This window comes from Chiloscyllium punctatum, chromosome 39 (assembly GCF_047496795.1).
Source record: "Chiloscyllium punctatum isolate Juve2018m chromosome 39, sChiPun1.3, whole genome shotgun sequence".
Taxonomy (NCBI): Eukaryota; Metazoa; Chordata; class Chondrichthyes; order Orectolobiformes; family Hemiscylliidae; genus Chiloscyllium; species Chiloscyllium punctatum.
Genome location: NC_092777.1, coordinates 25,419,929 through 25,440,246, shown reverse-complemented (window position 1 = coordinate 25,440,246; position 20,318 = coordinate 25,419,929). Strand labels below are relative to the sequence as shown.

Here is a 20,318-nt window from a genome sequence, read left to right as displayed (position 1 = left end):
ACATATTGCTGAAGGTTGTTGCCTTGCACTCATCAGGAAAAAAATTCAAATAATCACAACAATTTAAACTACAGACACCTACATTTACTGTAAGTGGGATATACTCTGATGCAGCAATCCATTCTCCACAAACAAAGAGAGAAAATATTCAAGCCTTGGGAGCCTACAGCTCCTCATTCCTTTCACAATAGCATAACCTCAGCCATGGTCAAATTGCCAACCAATCAACAGCATTTTCATCTCTCATCTAAATTGCAATGATCATGTGAAATTTGGAGTTCTTTCATTTGTCCTGATGAGTGCAAATCTAATGTATCTTTACAGTGAAATATATGTCTTGCAAATGAAGCCCAGCTTTATTTCTCAGTTATGATACTGAATTCCAAGGTTGCCATCCTGTTCTGTCTGACATCAAAAATTGGAGATGTATCAGAATCTCTTACATGTCAACCAAACAAATTCTGCTTTACTCGTGCTAAAATCCAACACTGGAAGCCCTTGATCCCATTCCTTTTCTTCAGCCCCCACTCAAGCTGGACACCAAAATATGCAATGTTGCTCTTCTGCTCAGTTGGAAGCAGAACTCCAATACTACATCAGTCCAGCAGCAAAACTACTTCCAAACCATTAACCAGCTCTGTTTTGACCATGATCCGACTGCTGACAAAATCCTCACCTATATCTTCAAACACAAAATTTCAAAGGCTGGTTTGATATCCGTCCTAGCTGGTGTGTGCATAACTCCTGCTCATCAAGAACTCCCTCACCCTTACGTTGTCACTAATCTTAGATGCCAAGTGTATCATTATGAATCTTCTTGCATTCTCACTCTATAGTACTTCAATTTCAAAATTTCTGTTCTTTTTACAGCGGTCCTTCCCATCCCCGCTATTTTCTCATAAGAAATAGGCCACATCCTCCACCCTTCCCTCTGGGTGGAACATATATGCCAATTCTGTCCATTTAGAACAATGGCAGCAAAACTTTCAACTACCCTGTTTCAGAAACTCCTTGCTTTCACCTATTCACTTTGCTAGATTAGATTCCCTACAGTGTGGAAACAGGCCCTTCGGCCCAACAAGTCTACACCGACCCTCCAAAGATAACCCACCCCCCCCGACTAATGCACCGAACAACTATGGACAATTCAGCATGGCCAATTCACCTGACCTGCACATTTTTGGAATGTGGGAGGAAACCAGAGCAGCTGGAGGAAACCCACACAGACATGGGGAGAATGTGCAAACTCTCACACACACAGTCGCCCAAGACTGAAATCGAACCTGGGACCCTGGCGCTGTGAGGGAGCGGTGCGAAGCACTGAGCCACTGTGTCGCCTTAGGTTTACTCTATTTGCCATTTTCAAAAATCTCCTTAATCTTTAAGTTTTGACAGCGTCTTTACAGTGGACCATATTATGCAAACGTCGTCTTAGAGTCATAGAGAGGTACAGCACAGAAACAGACCCCTTGGACCAACTCGCTCATGCTGACCAGATATCCTAACCTAATCTAGTCCTATTTGCCAGCACTTGGCCCATATACCTCTAAACCCTTCCTATTCATTTACCCAGCCAGATGCCTTTTCAATGTTGGAATTGTACCAGCCTCCAACACTTCCTCTGGCAGCTCATTCCATACACGCAGCACCCTCTGCGTGAAAAAAGTTGCCTCTTAGGTTCCTTTTAAATTTTTTCCCTTTCACCGTAAACCTATACCCTCTAGCTCCCCACCCAGGCAAAAGACCTTGTCTATTTACCCTATCATGCCACTCATGATTTTATACACCTCTTAGTTCCATTCAATATTTTCAAAACGAATGAAGAAAGAAATTGCATTATGTAATGCCTTTCACAACATCGTAATGCTCCAACCCATTTAGGCATCAATAGACAAATATGGCACAACGAAAGGCCCAACAAATAAGAAAAATTATGAGATAATCTGTTTAGGATATGCTGATTGACAGATAAATGAAAGCCAAAGGATGAGTAGAACTCCCCTGTTCTTCATGAGATCTTTGCTCCAAAGCAAGTGGACAGGGTCGCAAACCAACAATTTATCTAAACAACTAATTTATCTAAGCATCTCTGATAGAGTCACGTTCACATTGTATAGCAGTGAAATGTGAACATCAAACATGTTAATTCTATGACTCTAAATCTGTGAAGTAGAATTTAAACCCACAAATTTCTAATTCTGCAATCAACATTGCTACCACTCAGCCAAGACTACGACAGATACTCCCGCAGCATTATAAGCTACATCAACAAACTACCTGTTCAACAGATTTGAAGAATATCCACAGCCACACAGATTTCCATCTGAAGCACTTTGTATCTCTTGCCGGATAAAACACATGAAGTTTAATCATTAAGCTGGAAACCACAGAAAACATCCTAAAACACATTCCTTTAATATCTGTGCTATATAGCCAAAGATATCTTGGAGATTGATTAGTCATTATGAAGCTGATTTGGGACATTAACCAAAACATTATTAAAAGAAAACATTAGAAAGTCTCAGTGAAGAGAAGTTTCAAGAATTTCTTTGCGCTATACAATATGGATTCTCGAGTATGAAAGATATGGAACATATTCTGTTGCAAATGTCTCATTTTAAAACATACTTTCAGGCTTAACATTTTCAGGAGGAGCTTAAGGACTAAACGTCAGTAATGGTGTACAAACAGAGCCAACAGAACTTGTTTGGTAAGGTTTAATACAGTCTGCAATTGCAGCAAAGATATTTTAAACAGTTTAAGGAGTTTGGGGAAGGGAAAAAATTATAAACAAAAGACTAGAGCAAGCAGAGTTACAGTTCAAACAAAACTGCTTGCTTACACCACAGAAGTTCAAGTTTGTGTAAACATGACAGCTTTCTATAAAATGGCCAGTAGAAACCAAAACAATTTTGCTTTGCAAATCAGTTGTTGAGGTAATACTGGAAGAAGGCTGTAACTGGATAGAAACACATGAATCATTGCCTGGGGCAGGAATAACATCAGGTGCATCTCCATGCCCTCAGGGTCCAACTCCTTCACTTATAGTCCCTCCTATTGGAACTGCTAGCTTCATTCTCACCTAGCAGTCAAGAAGAGCACACACTTTGCTTGAGTAAATTACATTCATTGCAACGATAGTGGTCAACAAAAAAAAACACACTTGTTCAATACGTGCAAGGTAAGTGCACTGATTTTTTTTAAACTTACTTTTAGTAATTACCATACATTAAAGTTTGGTATCAGATGTTTTCCACAAAATAACTGCTAGCCTAGATTTGGTAAATTTTACTTAGGTACTAAGGAACAATGTATTATGCACTGACTGAAAATATTTCACTAAAAATTAAACTTTCTGAAGTCTGAATCATTAGCAAGCAGATTTAATTAATATAATTTACGTTATTATTTAATATCTATCACATTTTATTACAGATTTTAATTAAATTAACTTATGATTGACGTTAACTTTTAAATAGACCAACCAGTTCATCATGAAGTGTTTTAGGAAAAGGCAGAGACTTATTTAAAAAGGACGACCTACTACGAGAAATTGGCACTAACTATGCGGAGCTTTTTATTCATTTACTGGCACATTATTCCAAAATGGCAAAATACTTTAGAGATAAAACTATATTTAATTCATGAATATGATGTGGTACTCCACAATTCAAAAGTTAAAATGACAAATCTGACGGAATTGGTTTTATGTATTTAAGTATGCCTAATTATAAATCAACACCAGGAAACAGATCAAGAACTTGGGGGTTAAAATCAGAAGGAATTAATAGATTTTGGTAAATGTATTAAGATTCAAAACCCAATCTTCAAGTAAGAACTTTTTTTAATTGCTAAAAAGTAGTTTTCTGTCCCCGTGCACCTGTGCTACTGCTTTAAGCAATGTACTATGTGAAGGTTAAAGTCTGTGTCAGCACATACACGCCCACTTCAGGAACCAGCATCTAAATCTCCATCGTCATTCTGTCCTCCAGGCACAGAAATGAGCCAACAGGAGATGAGCCTACCAATAGCTTGTAAATTACATATTCTGTATTTCACAAGAAACAGGCAAGCAAGACGTATGACAAGTTACTGAAGTAAAGTGATTTTCTTGCTGGCTCAGATACTCTTCCAATACAAATCAGTCATCTTTAGTATACCAATATTCCATGCCACAGAAGCTTCCACAGGAAATTCCCACAATTAGCAAGTTCTCAATCTTTGAATGGATTGGTATGAGTAGGCTTGGAAGAAACTCTGCAAAGTTGAAGAATGAGAAACACTGGAAGGCGTGTCATCTTGAACTGTTCATCCATACATTATAGAGGCTGCTGGAAAAATAGCACTATGAGCAATTGCCTTTTCAGACAGTTAATATCTCAGAACTCTACAAAAGACAGGGGAGCTTCACGTAAACCAAGTACAGACTACATTAAGTTTACATAGGAATAGATTTCTCATCTTTAAACTAATTTCTTGTTGGATTTCCCATTTTAATATGGCCTTTGTTTCTATTTTCAGATGCTTAAGAAAACTATATTTCTCCTATATAAATGCAAATACAATCAACATTAATCAAAATAAATAATTTCTTCAGTAATCAAGCTCTTGGATGTACCTGCTGGCTCAGATTTTAATTTTAAATGGGTATGTCAGAAAAAGACTTGAGAAGGATAAGGTGAAGGTGAGAGTTAACCACTAAAAATGGTATCCTCTAAACTGGTTTTAGAAGCAAAATTGGAAACAAGAAGCTAATTAATCAAAGCAGGTCTCCAAACAGTTTAAATTTATTTTTCAGAATTTAAAAGGGTAACCTTTCCTCAAATAAAGTAATTTGTATGGTCAGATATTTGCCTTCTTTGGCCATCTTCTGGCAGAAAAGGAGTAATTTTTTACTTTGGGTGGTTCAGGAATGTATCGGCATTTTGACCTTTAAATTATTGCAATAGCCGGGAGCCCATTTTTGTGCCGAGTGTCATTTCAACACCAACACCAAAAATAGAACAAGTTATACATGCCATCAGTGGGTGGCAAAAACAGAGGCTAAATGTTTCCCTGCAGGGAGGGAGGAGAAATTAAGGAAGGGTCATCCTCCCAGCTTCCATAAGCATCTTAAAGATATCAATGAGTACAGCGTTTAGGAGCAGAGCAATCATGAGAGTTCATGAAGAGAGTTAATGCCAACTGAAGAGTTAAAAAGCAAAACAAAATGTAAAAGGGATAGAAGCTTATACAAGAAAAACTAATAATTATAAGCGTCCCCATCCCCATGAATTATCTGTACAGTCACGTCTTGTACACTTTTATAATTTAAAAGTAGTTTGTAATTTATGCATTTTTGCAAACGTTGAATGAAACAAAATATGTCATGCTACCATCTAAAATGGATGTTTAGCCACATGGTCACAATAAAGATATGGCAAGTTATGAACACCACTTTAAGATGTTGAAATATAGATTGTACTTTTTTTGGCTATTTTAATAATTTTTGCAGGATTGGCTATCCATCAGGTGCCAGCTTCAATGGCAGTAAGTTAAATTTGATTGTAGGAGAATAATCTGAGTTTTACCTAATGCTCATAAAATGTCCAAATATGCACAGAATTGACTGCATAACAATCAGTATTGAAAAGCTAGGGTGAATATTCCTTTTCCTGGGTGAGGTCCAGTGAAATTAGATGCAGCATCCTACTACTCTCACAGCTATGATCAACTGGGTAACCCAAAAATTAAGAACTGAATTTTGACCTGTTGATCTATATGGATTAGTGACATTACCAGTTGAGCTTCATCAACACAGCCTTTTACATTTACAGCACCAAGTTCACAAACATGGTGCCATCTTTGACCTTCGGATGAACTTCCTGGAAATGCCACAGAGAGAAGCTTTTTTTACCTCCTTAACCTACCTGATCGAAGTCCCTGCTTGCTCAAGTGCTGAAACACTCCACCTTACCTTTGTGACCTCTAGTTTTGATTATTTAATTGGAATCCTGGTTGGTCTTGGTTAATGTGAGATCATCCAATGCTCTGATTTCTGGTTTCTAACCTGTACCAAGTCCCATCACTCTTGTGACTGCTTACCTAACTGTGTCTGGTATTTCATCTTTGTTCTCGATTATTCTACGGTCCCAACCCTCTCTATCTTTACAATCTCTTCCAGTTCCATATCCTCCTGGATATCTATGCATATCTAATTCTGGTCTAAAGTATATCAGATTTTTGCTGTTTCACTACTGGTGAATATGCCTTCAGTTCCCCATGCCTGAAGGCGTAGAATTCTCTTCCTAAAAACTTCTGTCTCTCTGGCTGTCTTTACTCGTCTAAGACACTCCATTAGGGCTCGCTCTTTGAACAAGGTTTTGGCCACCTACTCTGATGTGATTGCATATGGCTCAGTCTTAAATTTTGCTGTATAACACTCCCATGAAGCTTTAGATACTTCACTATGTTAAAGTCACTCATAAGTTGCCATAATTGCTGTTGCTCATAATGCATGATCATTACAAGAATAATTTGTATATATATATATATATTCCAAAAAAAATCTATTTCTGCAGGTGAGGACAGTACATGAGTAATGACCAAAATTATTGCATTAATATCTAATTTGCAATGTAACAGTTTAACTACCTTCCAACTTGCAATCTTCAGAATGCAAAAACCAATACATGATCATCTCAAATATTCAAAAGTGTACTTTATTCTCATGAAACAATATTTTTTTTTTCTTCTTGTTCTTGCATTCCATGTTGGGAAGTATGAATCTCAAATATATTTCATATAATAAGTTTTATATCTTTTAATCTTTACATACATTAGACCAATTTAAATCATGTAGAATATATCTTTGGGAGGCCACATTCAAGTGTTGTACTGTATCATGACAACAAAGTAACTGAGGGGAACCAGCCAGAATCTGTTTAAAAAACAAAAGCATTTTGTTTAAAGCAAGTAGAACTGAAACCATTCAAGACTCATCACACAGCAACCGGAAAAAACTTACTTAATCAAGCTCAAAGCAAATTTCACCAATACCTAAACGTGGAAGGAAGTGGTTTCAGTTTATTGACACACTAAAATCTTGGAAATTCCGGAATAATAAATTCAATGTCCCTTAGTTTTAGCCACCTTGTGATATTTATAATTCAAAATAAATACTTTATTCATTAAATGTAAGTTGAACCAGAATATAATATACTTCAGTCAAGAAGAAGACATTAAAAACTTTAATTTACTTTATCAATTATTAGATGTAGAATTCCTCTATGTCATTGGTCTCAGTAAGAGCCCACTGGAAGAATTGACATGGAGCCATTAAAGAGGTTTTAACACCTACTTCATTCTCAAAAGTGGATTCAGGATGGTATCAAAGGCAACCCTTCAGTGTAACTGAGTGCACGCTGTACTTTCAGCTTTCAATGTTGCAGGTGTGATCAATCATTTGGGTGGAGTGATCTGGCTGGGAGCACATTTATCACCATTGTTCTACACACTTCTACAGACCCTGTGGCAACAAATTAGCAGACTGATAAAGCTGTGAACTTTGAATTGACTCCAATGCTCTGAATTTTTAAATTTCAAGATTATTAAAGTCACATTTCAACATCATACATATACCGCATACACCTTTGCTGTCTGTTGTTGAATTATGTTGTAGTACAACAAGAATAAGATTTGCTATGAGAATGAGCAAAATTACAGAAGCAGTTCTGAAAAAAGGTATCCAATGGATTCTTGTTTTGGAAAATACACCAGCCAGCCAATAGTTATAGTATCTGGCAAGTTGACACCAAAATGTTTGAATTTTATCAATTTGTCAATCCAGTAATCAATACATTCAAAAGAGAAAACTAAGTTGTATCTGATTCCATTCAATGTCATAAGTGCCCAAAATGTTATCCTGCAAATACACTGCCTGATAATTTGTACGCTGCTGTTAGCAGCAAATTGCTACAAATACTTGCCCTACGGTTGGAAGACTGAGTTGAAGTATTCAGTGCTCATCACTTCATTAATTCTTTCAAGTCTGCTGTCCAGAGATCTCTTAATTGAATTTAAACTCTTTAAACCAGAGAACAGTGCTTCATAAATCTTTTCCCACTGTGACCCCATTTCAAGACATAAAAATTGTCACAACAGCTGTAAAAACTATGACAGCATGGGCCAGTTAGACTGGGAGCACAGCTGTTGTAACCTAGAAGCCCACTCCAACACAGCTATTACTTCTTCAGATCTTACAGCCTTGAAGTCCGATCCTACAACCACACCTGGGATCCTGACTTCCCTTGGGAAGCCCTGCCCTACAAGTTACCCAACATATTGAATATGTTTACATGTTTCCTTGCATAACTACACAGCTGGAGAGACTTTGTAGCTTACAGTGCACTAACTTATTAACAGAAAATCACAAGCAACCCTGTAAGATTAGAAAATAAATGAGCGCATTAAGTGAACAAAAGCACAATATATTAGCCTTTCTCTTGGGTCCTCCAATATTATGAATCACGTGTGCAATAACTCAAAGTCCAAATGGAAAGGAACATCATTTACTGTTGAACACTTGGACTGGTTGGACCGAAGGGCTTGTTTCCATGCTATATAACTCTATGACCAAAACAGAACCATACATAGGCGAGTCCTAGCCCAAATCAGACAGTTCAGCAAACCAATTCCTGAGTTTTCTTTTGCCAATCAATTTGTTCAAAGATGTTATGACACATCTCTGGACAAGTAGGACTTGAACCTGGAACCCCTGGTACGGACACTACTGCATGACAAGAGCCTTCTAGGTTTGCTTTAGAGATATTTTCCAAGTCAACATGTTGAGAGATGTTAATACACATCCCTGAGCAGGTGGGACTTCAACCCAAGCCTCCTGGTCCCACACACTGCACCACAAAACCCCTCTGGATCTGTTTTTTTTCTTGTTTTTATATCCATAAGTTTTTTTTACGCACAAATGAATGTTTTTTTTCCACTGGTATTGACTTTTTCCTTAATATCGTTAATCAATCTGTTCAGATCTGTTCTTGCACACCTCTGGAACAGGTGGGATTTGAATCTAGCCTCCTAGCTCAGACGTGGGGACTACCACAAATGCCCCGGAGTGTGCTTTATTTATTTTCTAATCAACCTGTTCAGGGTTGTCATTACACACCCCTGGAGCAGGTGGGAGTTGAATCCAGGCCTTATGCCTCAGATGCAGGGACATTACCAATGCCCCTCTTGTCCCGCATTACAAACCTCTGAAACAGGTGGGACTTAAATTTGGGTCCACTGGCTCAGAAGATGGAGCACTGTTACTGCACCACAACAGCTCTTCTGCTTTTTCCCCCCTTTTTCCCCACCCAGAAGTGTTATCAAACACAAGTGAGCAACCTTCCTGCCACCAAAATCACCATGACTATTTTTGTTTGTAAACTACTGAACATCACCAGTAATCACCCATGCAGCCAATTAAATATTTACATGCAAAGCCCATTGAGGGCAATGCCCAAGTCTGTTTTATGAAAGGCTAGGTGATGAGTTCCAGCGGGGCAAACTACTGTTTGTTTCCGAAGGAACTTGTACACAATGAGCTCCGGAGATTAATTAGTGATTCACCATGGGCATGGCAGGTGAATTCAGATGATGTGAAATAAGAGTTTGAGAGCAGAGACTAACTGGAGTAGGTCACAACCTATGAAATATTTCATTAAAATTTCACATCTGTTAAGGAGTTAGGAGGTGCCTATTTGAGGTACCAAAGCAATCGAACTGGGATGAGGATGGGGTTGCAGTCAACTTAACAATATGGACATATTATAAATAGACAAATAAGAATTGTCAAAACATTTGACAAGAAAACAATACAGACAGAAGATTCTTTTTCTCGTGCATAAATATGTTTGAGTAAGATGTAAAATAAAATATTATTTTTCAATAAAATTGTGACTTTATGGCAGATGATAAAATTTGTTTTTATGTAGGGAATATCCCGTCTATTCATCATGTAAAACTATATTAAAGGCTTCATAAGAACAGATGCAGAAGTTAAGTCAGACACTTTCAAAAAATAAGTTCAGATGATTCAGATAGTTTCCAAACCATTTGAATACATAGAAATTATCTGAAAATCTCTGGGTTGTGACAACCATTCAGATTCTTAACATGTGGCAGAATGTTTATCAGAGCTTGGAGAGGACTTTACTCGTAAATGAGCTGTAGCCCAGTATTGTTTTGTCTCAGGTATCATCAACTTTGTTTTGCTTCTATTTGCAAACTATGGAAAATAAAGTTTTGACCAGAAATTGAAAGGATTCCTTTTTCTTAAAAACCAGAGACAAATGAACTTAGTAATTAAAACATGTATTTCAGTTATAAGGATATTTAAAGCTCAACTGAAACAATTAATTAGAACATATCAGAGGTGGGGGAAAAGTGGTTCAGACTACATAGAGCTCAATAATGAGTAATTAGTAATAATGAACACATCAGTTAAATCTCCTTCCTAAAAATGAAAGCATCTAGCCTTGGCATAATATATCACACAGCTTTCAAACCATGAGAACGAAACTATCAGAGTTTCTCATGAACTATAACCAGAAAACTGTAACATGGACAAGCTGCAACAAGCCTTGCTGGCAACTCAAGCTAATGGAACAAGCTTTCTGAAACAAAATATTAGCTTCTCCATTTCTCTCATCAGGCCGGTGAAACTTGAATTCATGGACCTTAACGGTTTTAGACAAAATAATGCCACGGATCAAAAGGCCAAGTGCCCTTTACTTTACATTGAACACATTCACAATTTATTGATAAATCAAAATGAGAATCCCCCATGTGTGATTCTATGATACATGAAGTTTACTACAGCTTACAAATCCAAACATGGTAAAGAGATTGCTTTGGGAAGTGCTTTTGTGCAAAAATACTGACAACATATGAAATTATATATTATGTTAGCCTTGCCACTTAAGCCCACATTTACTCATAAATGCAATCCAAATTCAATCATTCGGCAAACTTTCGTACTCTTCAACATCAAGTTCCATCTTCCCAACAAACCACCTAAATAATATGACCAAGTAGGACATTTGAACGTCTTTGAGATAAGGATGGACAGATTCTTGGTTGGCAGGAGGATCAAGGGTAGTTGTGAATGTAGAATTGAAAGTGAAAACAAAGCAGCCAGGATCTTATTGAATGGCTAAGCAGGCTCAAGGTACTGAACGGTTTACACCAGCTCCTGAAAGCTCAGTTTAAAAAATTGTGAATTAAATCTTTTATCAAAGCTGTTCACAAAAGAATAATTAAATTTACTGTCTAATGCCCATTTACATGACAGTGCTGGACATAGTCCCATATTCTATAGTTGCAGACATATGAATGAAACAGCAGCCATGTCTCTGGTGGAAAAGAAACATCTTTATAAATGCCAAGTTAAATGGATAGTGATAAAATAGTTTGCTATTTGCCATTATATTCTGGCTGCACATGATCTGAATCCAATATTTTGAAAGATAGCATTGTGAGTTTGGCACAAATAGCCTATATAGTCCTTCTGCTGTTAATATGAATCATAGAATATTACAAACAAGAGGAGGCCATTCATCAGATTGCATCTGTACAAGCTCCCAAAAGAGCCACTCAATTAGTCCCATTCTCCATCGCCAATAGAATCATAGGATCATCCACAGTCAGAATGGAGAAGTGGCAAGGTATGCCTTTATCCAAATTGTCTGTATGTAGACATTTTCTAAAAGTAATTTGCACTTAAACAGCATTGTTTGTACTTAGGATGTCACAAAGTAGTTGAAATGGTAATATGAATTATGGATTCAAGTCCTGGATTTGAGCTTAAATCCAATACCTTTTCACTCCTGAAGAGTGTTCAACTGATTGAGCCAAATGGATTGTGCTCTCTGCTAGCATCAATTTTTAAAACACTCATCTGGTGTAAATGAAATGAACTAAAACTAAATTGACAGCATTGTCTATGTTCTAAGTATAGTTTATTGCTGAATTAATAATCATTATTCATTCAGCCACGTAATAAAACAACTAACCATCTCATGCTAACAGCAGTAACGTGACTTTTCATACAATATAGTTCTAAACTATCCAACAGCTGGAGGAAATGCTTTTGCTAAAGAATGGAATGGAAAATCTGGTGTAAATCATTTTTCCATGTCCTGTGAATTTACAAATGAGTATGATTTTTTTTTAAAACAGCAACTGTAGCTATGGGGATATTTCAACCTAACTGAAATAACATTTACATAGAAGTTTTAAATCTTGTATATTAAATTTGGATACACTTTTAAAAAGCAGTATGTTACATAATGTATCATATCTCATTTATTTATATTGACATCGTACAAAAGATGACCCACTGGCATACTGCCCAATTTGTTTTTGAAATCAGGCTTGTCTAAAAGGAAAATGCTGGCTTTTACTCTGTCCTTTTTACAATGTTAACCAGCTTCTGTTCTGTCTTCCACAGCCTCTTGAAAGTTCTTCCAGTACCAGGTTAACCATAAAATTGGTCACTTCAACATCAAGTTAAGTTACGTTTTCCATTTATTAGTTTTGTATAGTAAACTGGAAGATCTGCAAAAAAAAAAAGGCGCAGGAGAAGCACAAGATCAACAAATTTGATCAAGAATATAGAAGATGAGCCTTACTAAAGAACGCAAACCAAAGAAACCTCACTACATTCCTCGACCTCCAGGAAAACCATTCAAATACAAGTGTTTCCAATGCCCATTTACATGCAATGAAAAATCACATCTGTTTAACCACATGAAGTACAGTCTGTGTGAAAATTCAATTTCACTAGTTACAGACCAGGACCAAACAGGAAAATGCTCAAAGAGAAGTTGCAATGAGACTAATATACTCAACCAGAAAGACGATGAGTCAAACGAGTGCAATAATACAAAGATAACAGTCAATAGACTGAATAAAAATTCCGAATGTTCAAATACTGTCTCAGATAAACCCTCAACTCATCAAATCATCAACACTACTGACATGAAAGAAAACGTGGGAATGGATAATCATGCATTTTCTCCTGTTCCAAATATGAAACAACATAAGGAACCACATTACTTGATTCCTTTAACAACTGAAACTGAAAAAGTAGAAACGTTTGAAAAGGATCAAAGATCCTCAGCTTTCTTGCCTGTTGGAGGCCTGAGATCTAGTGAAAAACCAGAAAAAGCCAATAAAGACACACATTCTGCTTCTGAAAATTCAAACAACAGAGCATCTCCCATCCACGTGAAATCAGCATTTTACAGTCCAGGTGACCAGTGGAGAGCATGTTCTTCAATTTCACCAGAATTTTGTAAAGCAGATAAAAGCTTTGGCTCAATTCCTCCCAACACATCACCATTGATTCCAGACTATACACACTACTTCAGTGAACGAGGTTCAAGAGTAGTCTTTTCACCCTATCTCCTCACTGGTAAGCCACCTGAACATGACAACCCAACAATTCCACTGTATGTCTCAACTGACCAGAGGAACTTTCTGCTTCCTCATCTACAAAATCCAGGTATGACTTTGCCAAGGCATTTGGTTCCATCAACATTACAGCAGTACAAGATTTTGCATCATTTGCATTCAAACATTCCTATTCCTTATGGAATCCAACATCTCAACTCAACTGAATACCACATGCCCCAGTTTGGTATGAAGCCTCAACAAGGAAGTAATACCAGTAGGGATCAAAATACCCAATCAGTTGGAACTCCCTCATTCTACGAAACTTCATCACCATCTGAACTTTACCACCAGAACACTCACAGAAGGCTTTATACACAATGGGAGAACTCAGTACCGACAAAATATGTAAAAGATAATGACACTGTAGAACTGGAAGTTAACAGTGACTCTTTCTCACACACAACAAATATAAAAATGAGCCCAAGAGCAGGAAGTGCAACAATGGGCTCTCCAGGGCGACCTAGTCCTAGCTTTGCTCAAAGGAGTACTGTTTCAGAAAGTTTTGGTGAATTGCCGAACAAGGTTATTTCAAGCACAAGTATTAAGAGTTACAAATTGGAAGAAACCTTTATGCACTTCAAACCAATCAGAAATGCACATGCAAATAAATTCTACATTCAACACGACCGGCGAGAAAGACCAGGCCCAGAAAGCAGGTACAGCAAATGCCAAGGGTTTTCAATTTTTGTTTTGGCATTTTGAATTCTTCAGATCACACTTAAATGCATTTTGTGACTACTGCAATAACACTTTATAAACTAGCAATCATTCATGGAATCAAACTCAGCTCAAATGACAGAAGGCTTTACTTTCAGAAATTTGATCCAAATAACACACAATTGCTGTGTGAACCAAAATATATTATTCATCATTCTAATTACTGCTCATTTTCATACAGTAACAAAACTATTAATCTCTTTAGAAAAATATAGCATAATAGATGTCCATTCAAATCAGCCAGTTGCTGCTCTCTTCTTGTAGCCCTGAAAATCTCGTCATTTTGAGTACAGATGCAATTCCATTTTCAAAGTTACTGTTGAATCTATTTATACTATCCGTACAAACAATGCAGTCCTGATCCTTATAACTCATCACAAAAAAAAATTCTAATGTCCACCCTGTGTCTTTTATCAGTTATTTCACTTGGTGTTCTCCAAAAACCTGCCCTCCTGTTAATGGAAACAGTCTTTATCCATCAACTACCAAACCAATCATATATTAAATACTTCTCCCTGTTTAATTACCCACATTTCTCTGTTCTCAGTACAATAATACAACTTCTAAAGTCTCCTCCATCGTTCAAGACTAGTCCTGTTTTGGTAAATATCCCAAAAGACATTTTTAATGAAGTAATGCATCCAAAAATGGACACTACTTAAAATGCGATATAGCCAGAAATGTTAAAAATTTTGCAGTAATTTCATTGTTTTATAAACAGCAACAAAGCATACAAAACAAAGATAAAGCAAACGATCCTTGTGATTTCTCAATACTTGATTAATTTATTGGGCCCCATTTTCACCTAAGTAGGTGAATCATGAAGGTCATGAGGTCATTTAAAGTGTTGCTATCTGCTTATAAAACATAAGCAACCTATTTTTAAAAATCCAATTGGACATTCCGTCATTACTGTTCTTTCTTAGCTTTTAACATTTCTAAAATTTTCTTCAACCGCCGAGGTGGCCTTAGTTCAGTGGTAACAGACTTGCTCAAATCAGCCGAGAGATGTGGATGCATAATCTAAGCTGGAATTTCAGCACAGCGCTGTCAGCATGCCATTTTTCAAATAAGGCATTAAACCAAGAGCATGTCTGTCTATGCAAGTAGATGTAAAAGATTTAATGATGTTATCCAAAAAAAAACCAGATATTTTCCCATTGCCCTCAATAACATTTTCCCTGAAGCAACACCACCAAAGACAAAAGCTCTTGTAATGTATCACCTTTTTGTGGGACTTGTCTGTGCTTTGATTGACTTAAGCAGCATTGGGTTTCCTACAATGTGTAGGCACATCCACAATGTTGTGAGGGAGTTTCAGGATTTTGACCCCATCAGTGAAAGAGTGATACAGTTCCAAATCAGGGCATCTGACATGAAGGGGAATTTGCAGGTTTGGTAATCCCATGTATCTGCTGATCTTGTCTTTCTAGATAGTAGCGGTCACCACTTTAGAAGCTATTTTTGAAGGAATCTGGCTGAGTTGCTACAGCTTGTAGGTGGGGAATTGGTTAGCTCTATTGGCTGGATAGCTGGTTTGCGATGCAGTGTTGCCTAACATCATGGGTTCAATTCCCACACTGGCTGAGGTTACCATGAAGGTCCAACCTTCTCAACCCTACCCTTGCCTGAGGTTGGTGACCCTCAAGTTAAACTTCCCACCAATCATCTCTCTCTAATGAGATCAGTCCTTGGTTCTGCGGATTAATAGTAACTTTACCTTTACCATGTACAGAAATTAATTAGAGATGGAGAGACTGACTGTTGGAGGTGATGGATGGTGTACCAATTGGTCATCCTGAGATTGTGGAAGGTGCTGCATGAATGTGTCTTTTTTTAAATATGTAAAAGTCATAAATTTCAATTTGTAAATTGTATTTTACTACTCTACTTACAGAACTCTAGATGTCAATGAGGAATCAACATCTAATCTAACATTTTCTAATGCCACCATTCTGGATTATGGCCAAGGTAATCCGCCATTACCCTCAAACACAAGCTCCAGCAGCATGGTCCCTTTAAACCTTTCCAAAAAGGACAAAGAAAAAACAGAGCAGGACAAGCTTGTTGGAACTAAAACTAATAATCTTCTTCAAGACTCAAATGAATGTTCTTCAGTTGACAATGATTATCCACAAGATAAAGAGTTTCAGATTTCTATAAATGTACAGGAAGTACCTTTAAATCTCTCCGTTAAAGCTAAACATAATCATGGCTGGCAAACAGCTGAAGATTCTATTCCACCACAAGTGGACAGAACTTCTAAAGAATTGAGAATACATGCAAAATGCTTAAATAGCAATAAATCTCTTCATTCTGACTTGAAGATTAAGCCACTGGAAGACCTTGATATTGCCAAACATTGCAAAACAACAGGTCAATGGAACAAAAACATTGTCAGCAACCTGCAATCTCAAAAAGTTTTGAAAGGTACGCAAAGTTGTAACGATGAGCAGAAGCAGTCGGCTGCTGTGGCTCTTTGCCAGCTAGCTGGATCTAACAATGGTAAATATAATGAGGAATGGTCCCTTTTGCCAACTGGGCAATTTGCTAATTTGGAGGGCCCCAGCTATAAAAATGAACACACTGAATTTGACAAATTAGACAATGAACATAAACCAATAAGTCTAAAAAGGTCAAATGAAGAATCAGTTAAAACACAACGAGACACAACACTTGTAAAGAATAATGTTTGTGGTAGAATATTCAATTTGAGAAAGAGAACTAGAGTTGCATAAGATGGTACAATTCCAATTGAAACCAGTAATAATTAGACTAAGCAAATTATTAAACCACGTGAGGTTGACGACCATTGTTTCCAACAAGATTTCAAAGCCTAGATTAGTCACCGAGAAGCATAACACACCCTAGGATGAGGGTGTGTTTAAACTCCTCATTGATTTTTGTCTACTTATAAATGTTATTATACTCACTATACTGGGTGTTGGTTAAAAGTGGCAGATTATAGCGCAACACCAACAGTTTCTGTTTGAAGTATTGCAGGATCCATTGCATTTTCAGCTGGCATTATTGCGTGCGATACAGTGTGCTGATGTCGAGAAGACTAAGGTTCTTTGGGACAGCAGCTCAAATTAATGCAGCAACATAAGCCTGCCATGAAAAACTAATATTTTTATTCCAAGCTGCAAAAACAAAGTGCAGTTGGTGATCTAAATCCAACTCTAACAATGATTGGTTTTACATTGCTTCACACAACTACCTCAGGTGAAATGGGCAATTAAGTACCTAAATTTTCTAATAAAAATTAATTAACTCTACAGCACAGTTTATGGTCAATGAGCCACAAGCACTTAAAAGGACATTCAGATTACTTATTTGAACCAGAAAGCAGACTTTAATAAAAGCAGTGAAATTAAGTTAATCGAAGTAACAAGTTATAGCATGGTTGAAGTTCACAGTAGTCCAGTTAATAAAGGATGCCAAACAGCAGGTGCTTCAACCTTAAACCCAGAGGGTTAAGTATTTTTAACATTACAGAGTGATCATTATTAAAGCTAACATTTTCTTCTCTGTATACAGAAACGTACTGGGATAGTTTGTTTTGCTACAAAACATAAGGGTCCAGTAACCCAGTGGTTTGTTACTGGACCAGTAATCCAAAAACCACGATTAATCAGCCACAGACATGAATTAAAATTCCAACACAGCAGCTGGGGAATTTAAATTCAATTAATTAGGTAAAATCTGAAATCAATACTAGTTTCAGTAATGGTGAGTACAACACCATTGGAATTAAGTGGAAATTTCTGACTCCATGGACTGCCTATGAAATAGTAGCACCAATACTAAGAGAAAAGAAAACGTACCTTCCTGTACCTGCAAATTTTGTTATGCAAATTAAAGAACTTCAAGTCTGGCATTCACGTTCTTAGTGGACAATTAAAATAATTCTTTCAAATCCAAACTGACTTGTTAAGGCTTGTTTAAATGTACTTAGCTGACCCAGATGAAAGGAAAAAGTGTGGACCGCAGATGCTAGAGATCAGAGTCAAGAGTGTAGTGCTGGAAAAGCACAGCAGATCTGAAGAACGCTGCCTGAGCTGCTGTGCTTTTCCAGCACCACACCCTCAACTCTGACCCAGATGAAAGGACAGGTACAAAAATGCATATGTACAGTATTACTTTGTATTTTACAAACTGCTTCACAAACTCTGATGGTGATTAAAATACTAAACTTTTAATTCTATTTTTATCAGTTTCACTTGAAGCACGAGGGAAAGCATGTCATGAGGGTTTTTACAATACAGAAAAAATATGGACATTAATTTATATTTTCGAGAAACTGTTGGTGATGGAAATGTGATGTGCTACTAATTCTATGATAACATAAATGGTTTATGTTTTTTGTAACCAGATTAAAGATAATCTGTCAAGAAACTAATAGCCGATTTTACTGCTTTTTCAACTCTCATAAACTTTTAGTGTACATAAGAAGAACATCTCTAAACCTTGAGTCTGTACTTACTAACACCAAAAGTGAATAACTTTCCTAAAACAAAATGTATTAACTGTACCGAGACAAAATTCTCAACGACTTATATTATTTAAACAGAATAGATGAATCATTCAAAAGGTCATTGTAGTAGAATAACAAAGTAAGATAACAGAGATGAAAATTTGACTTAGAACTAAAACATTGCCTTAAAGTTCCTTAGTATTGAATTTCAAATTAAGTTTCCATTTCTTAATCAGTGAATTTTGCATTTGGGTTGAATTGTACATACAGACAGTTCTTGGTGCTCAGTAACCTGCCTTCATTACAGTAGACAGATGGTGACATAATTAGACAAAACCTCAAGGAAGATTCTGGTTTGTACTGAGACTGAAAATATAAAACCACAATTATGTTGAGTTTGTTCAGCATATTATGAAAATATATAACAACAACAGAGGGTACTTGTGATGCAACAGTAGAGCCTGTATCTCTGGATCAGGAGACACAGGTTCAAGTCCCACCAATTCTGGAGGTGGGCAGAAATGTCTTTGAACACAGGGATGAGAAAATATCGATAGAAGCGATAGAAAAGATGCAGTCCACCTACAGTTCTGACCATACTTATTTCAAGACTAGAAGAGGCATAGTGAAGCATCAGTATTAATGAGATATTAGGGGTTAAAAACAATGACTGCAGATGCTGGAAACCAGATTCTGGATTAGTGGTGCTGAAAGAGCACAGCAGTTCAGGCAGCACCCAAGGAGCAGCGAAATCGACGTTTTGGGCAAAAGCCCTTCATCAGGAATTAATGAGATATTGTCAGGCGAAACAGACTATTTCAATGTAGCTAAGTGTGAGGTGATTCATTTTGGACTGAAATCATTTTGAGAATGTGAAAAACAACAACGTAGGTCCAAAAAAGATTGAAGGACACTTGTACACATCACTCACCTACTATGGGATTTTTTGAATGTTAGCCTTCACATTTACAAAGCTAAACCTAAAGGGAAGGAAGTTTTGTGAAAACTATTGTTATAACCTCAGACCAGACCACAATTTCACATTATGATCCTGGATGAGATCATCAAACGACCTTAAAATCTGATTAGGGACTAGTTTTCAGGATTCCAGGGACCAATACATTTTAGACAAAAGATAAGTCATCTAGAAGTTAACAAATAATACTTTAATATACAAAACTAGAACAGTATTAAAATTTACAATACATGAACAATTTGTTTCTAATATGCAGAATTAACAGTGATAACTACGAATAGACCATGATCATACATCCCACAGTGCGCATCAAATAGTAAATGTCATCAAGACCAATTCCATAGTTGTCTTCGCAAAAATCAACCCACCCCCATCCTCGCTGTTGATACTACAATGGCAATTAAATTTCATTAAACTTTGCAAGGGATTAAATTGTTTATTATTGCTAGTGTGGCCTTGAAACATGCTCTTAATAGTCATTGTATCATATATGGCCTCGATGGCTGTTTCTGACCTGGTCAAATACACTCTTTTCCTAGATCTGTGCTCACCCAGATTCAAACCTGCATTCCAGCACTCAAATATATGATTCCAGCTTTTCACAAAGCCAGATATGCCCCTGGGTATTTCCTGAGCATTATTCTAACTCAGTTG

The 20,318-nt window shown here is 36.9% G+C and overlaps 2 protein-coding genes across 3 annotated transcripts in view; one reads left to right on the top strand and one right to left on the bottom strand.

Annotated features, from left to right (window-relative positions):
- Positions 1-20,318, bottom strand: part of tbcd (tubulin folding cofactor D) — a 282,112-nt gene that overhangs the window by 168,446 nt on the left and 93,348 nt on the right. The gene's annotated exons all lie outside the window — the stretch shown is intronic.
- znf750 (zinc finger protein 750) lies at positions 3,083-18,580 on the top strand. Its single transcript, XM_072558322.1, has 3 exons — positions 3,083-3,181; positions 12,488-14,150; positions 16,109-18,580. The coding sequence occupies exons 2-3, from the start codon at positions 12,658-12,660 to the stop codon at positions 16,947-16,949; spliced, it is 2,334 nt and encodes a 777-aa protein (XP_072414423.1). The 5' UTR covers positions 3,083-3,181; positions 12,488-12,657; the 3' UTR covers positions 16,950-18,580.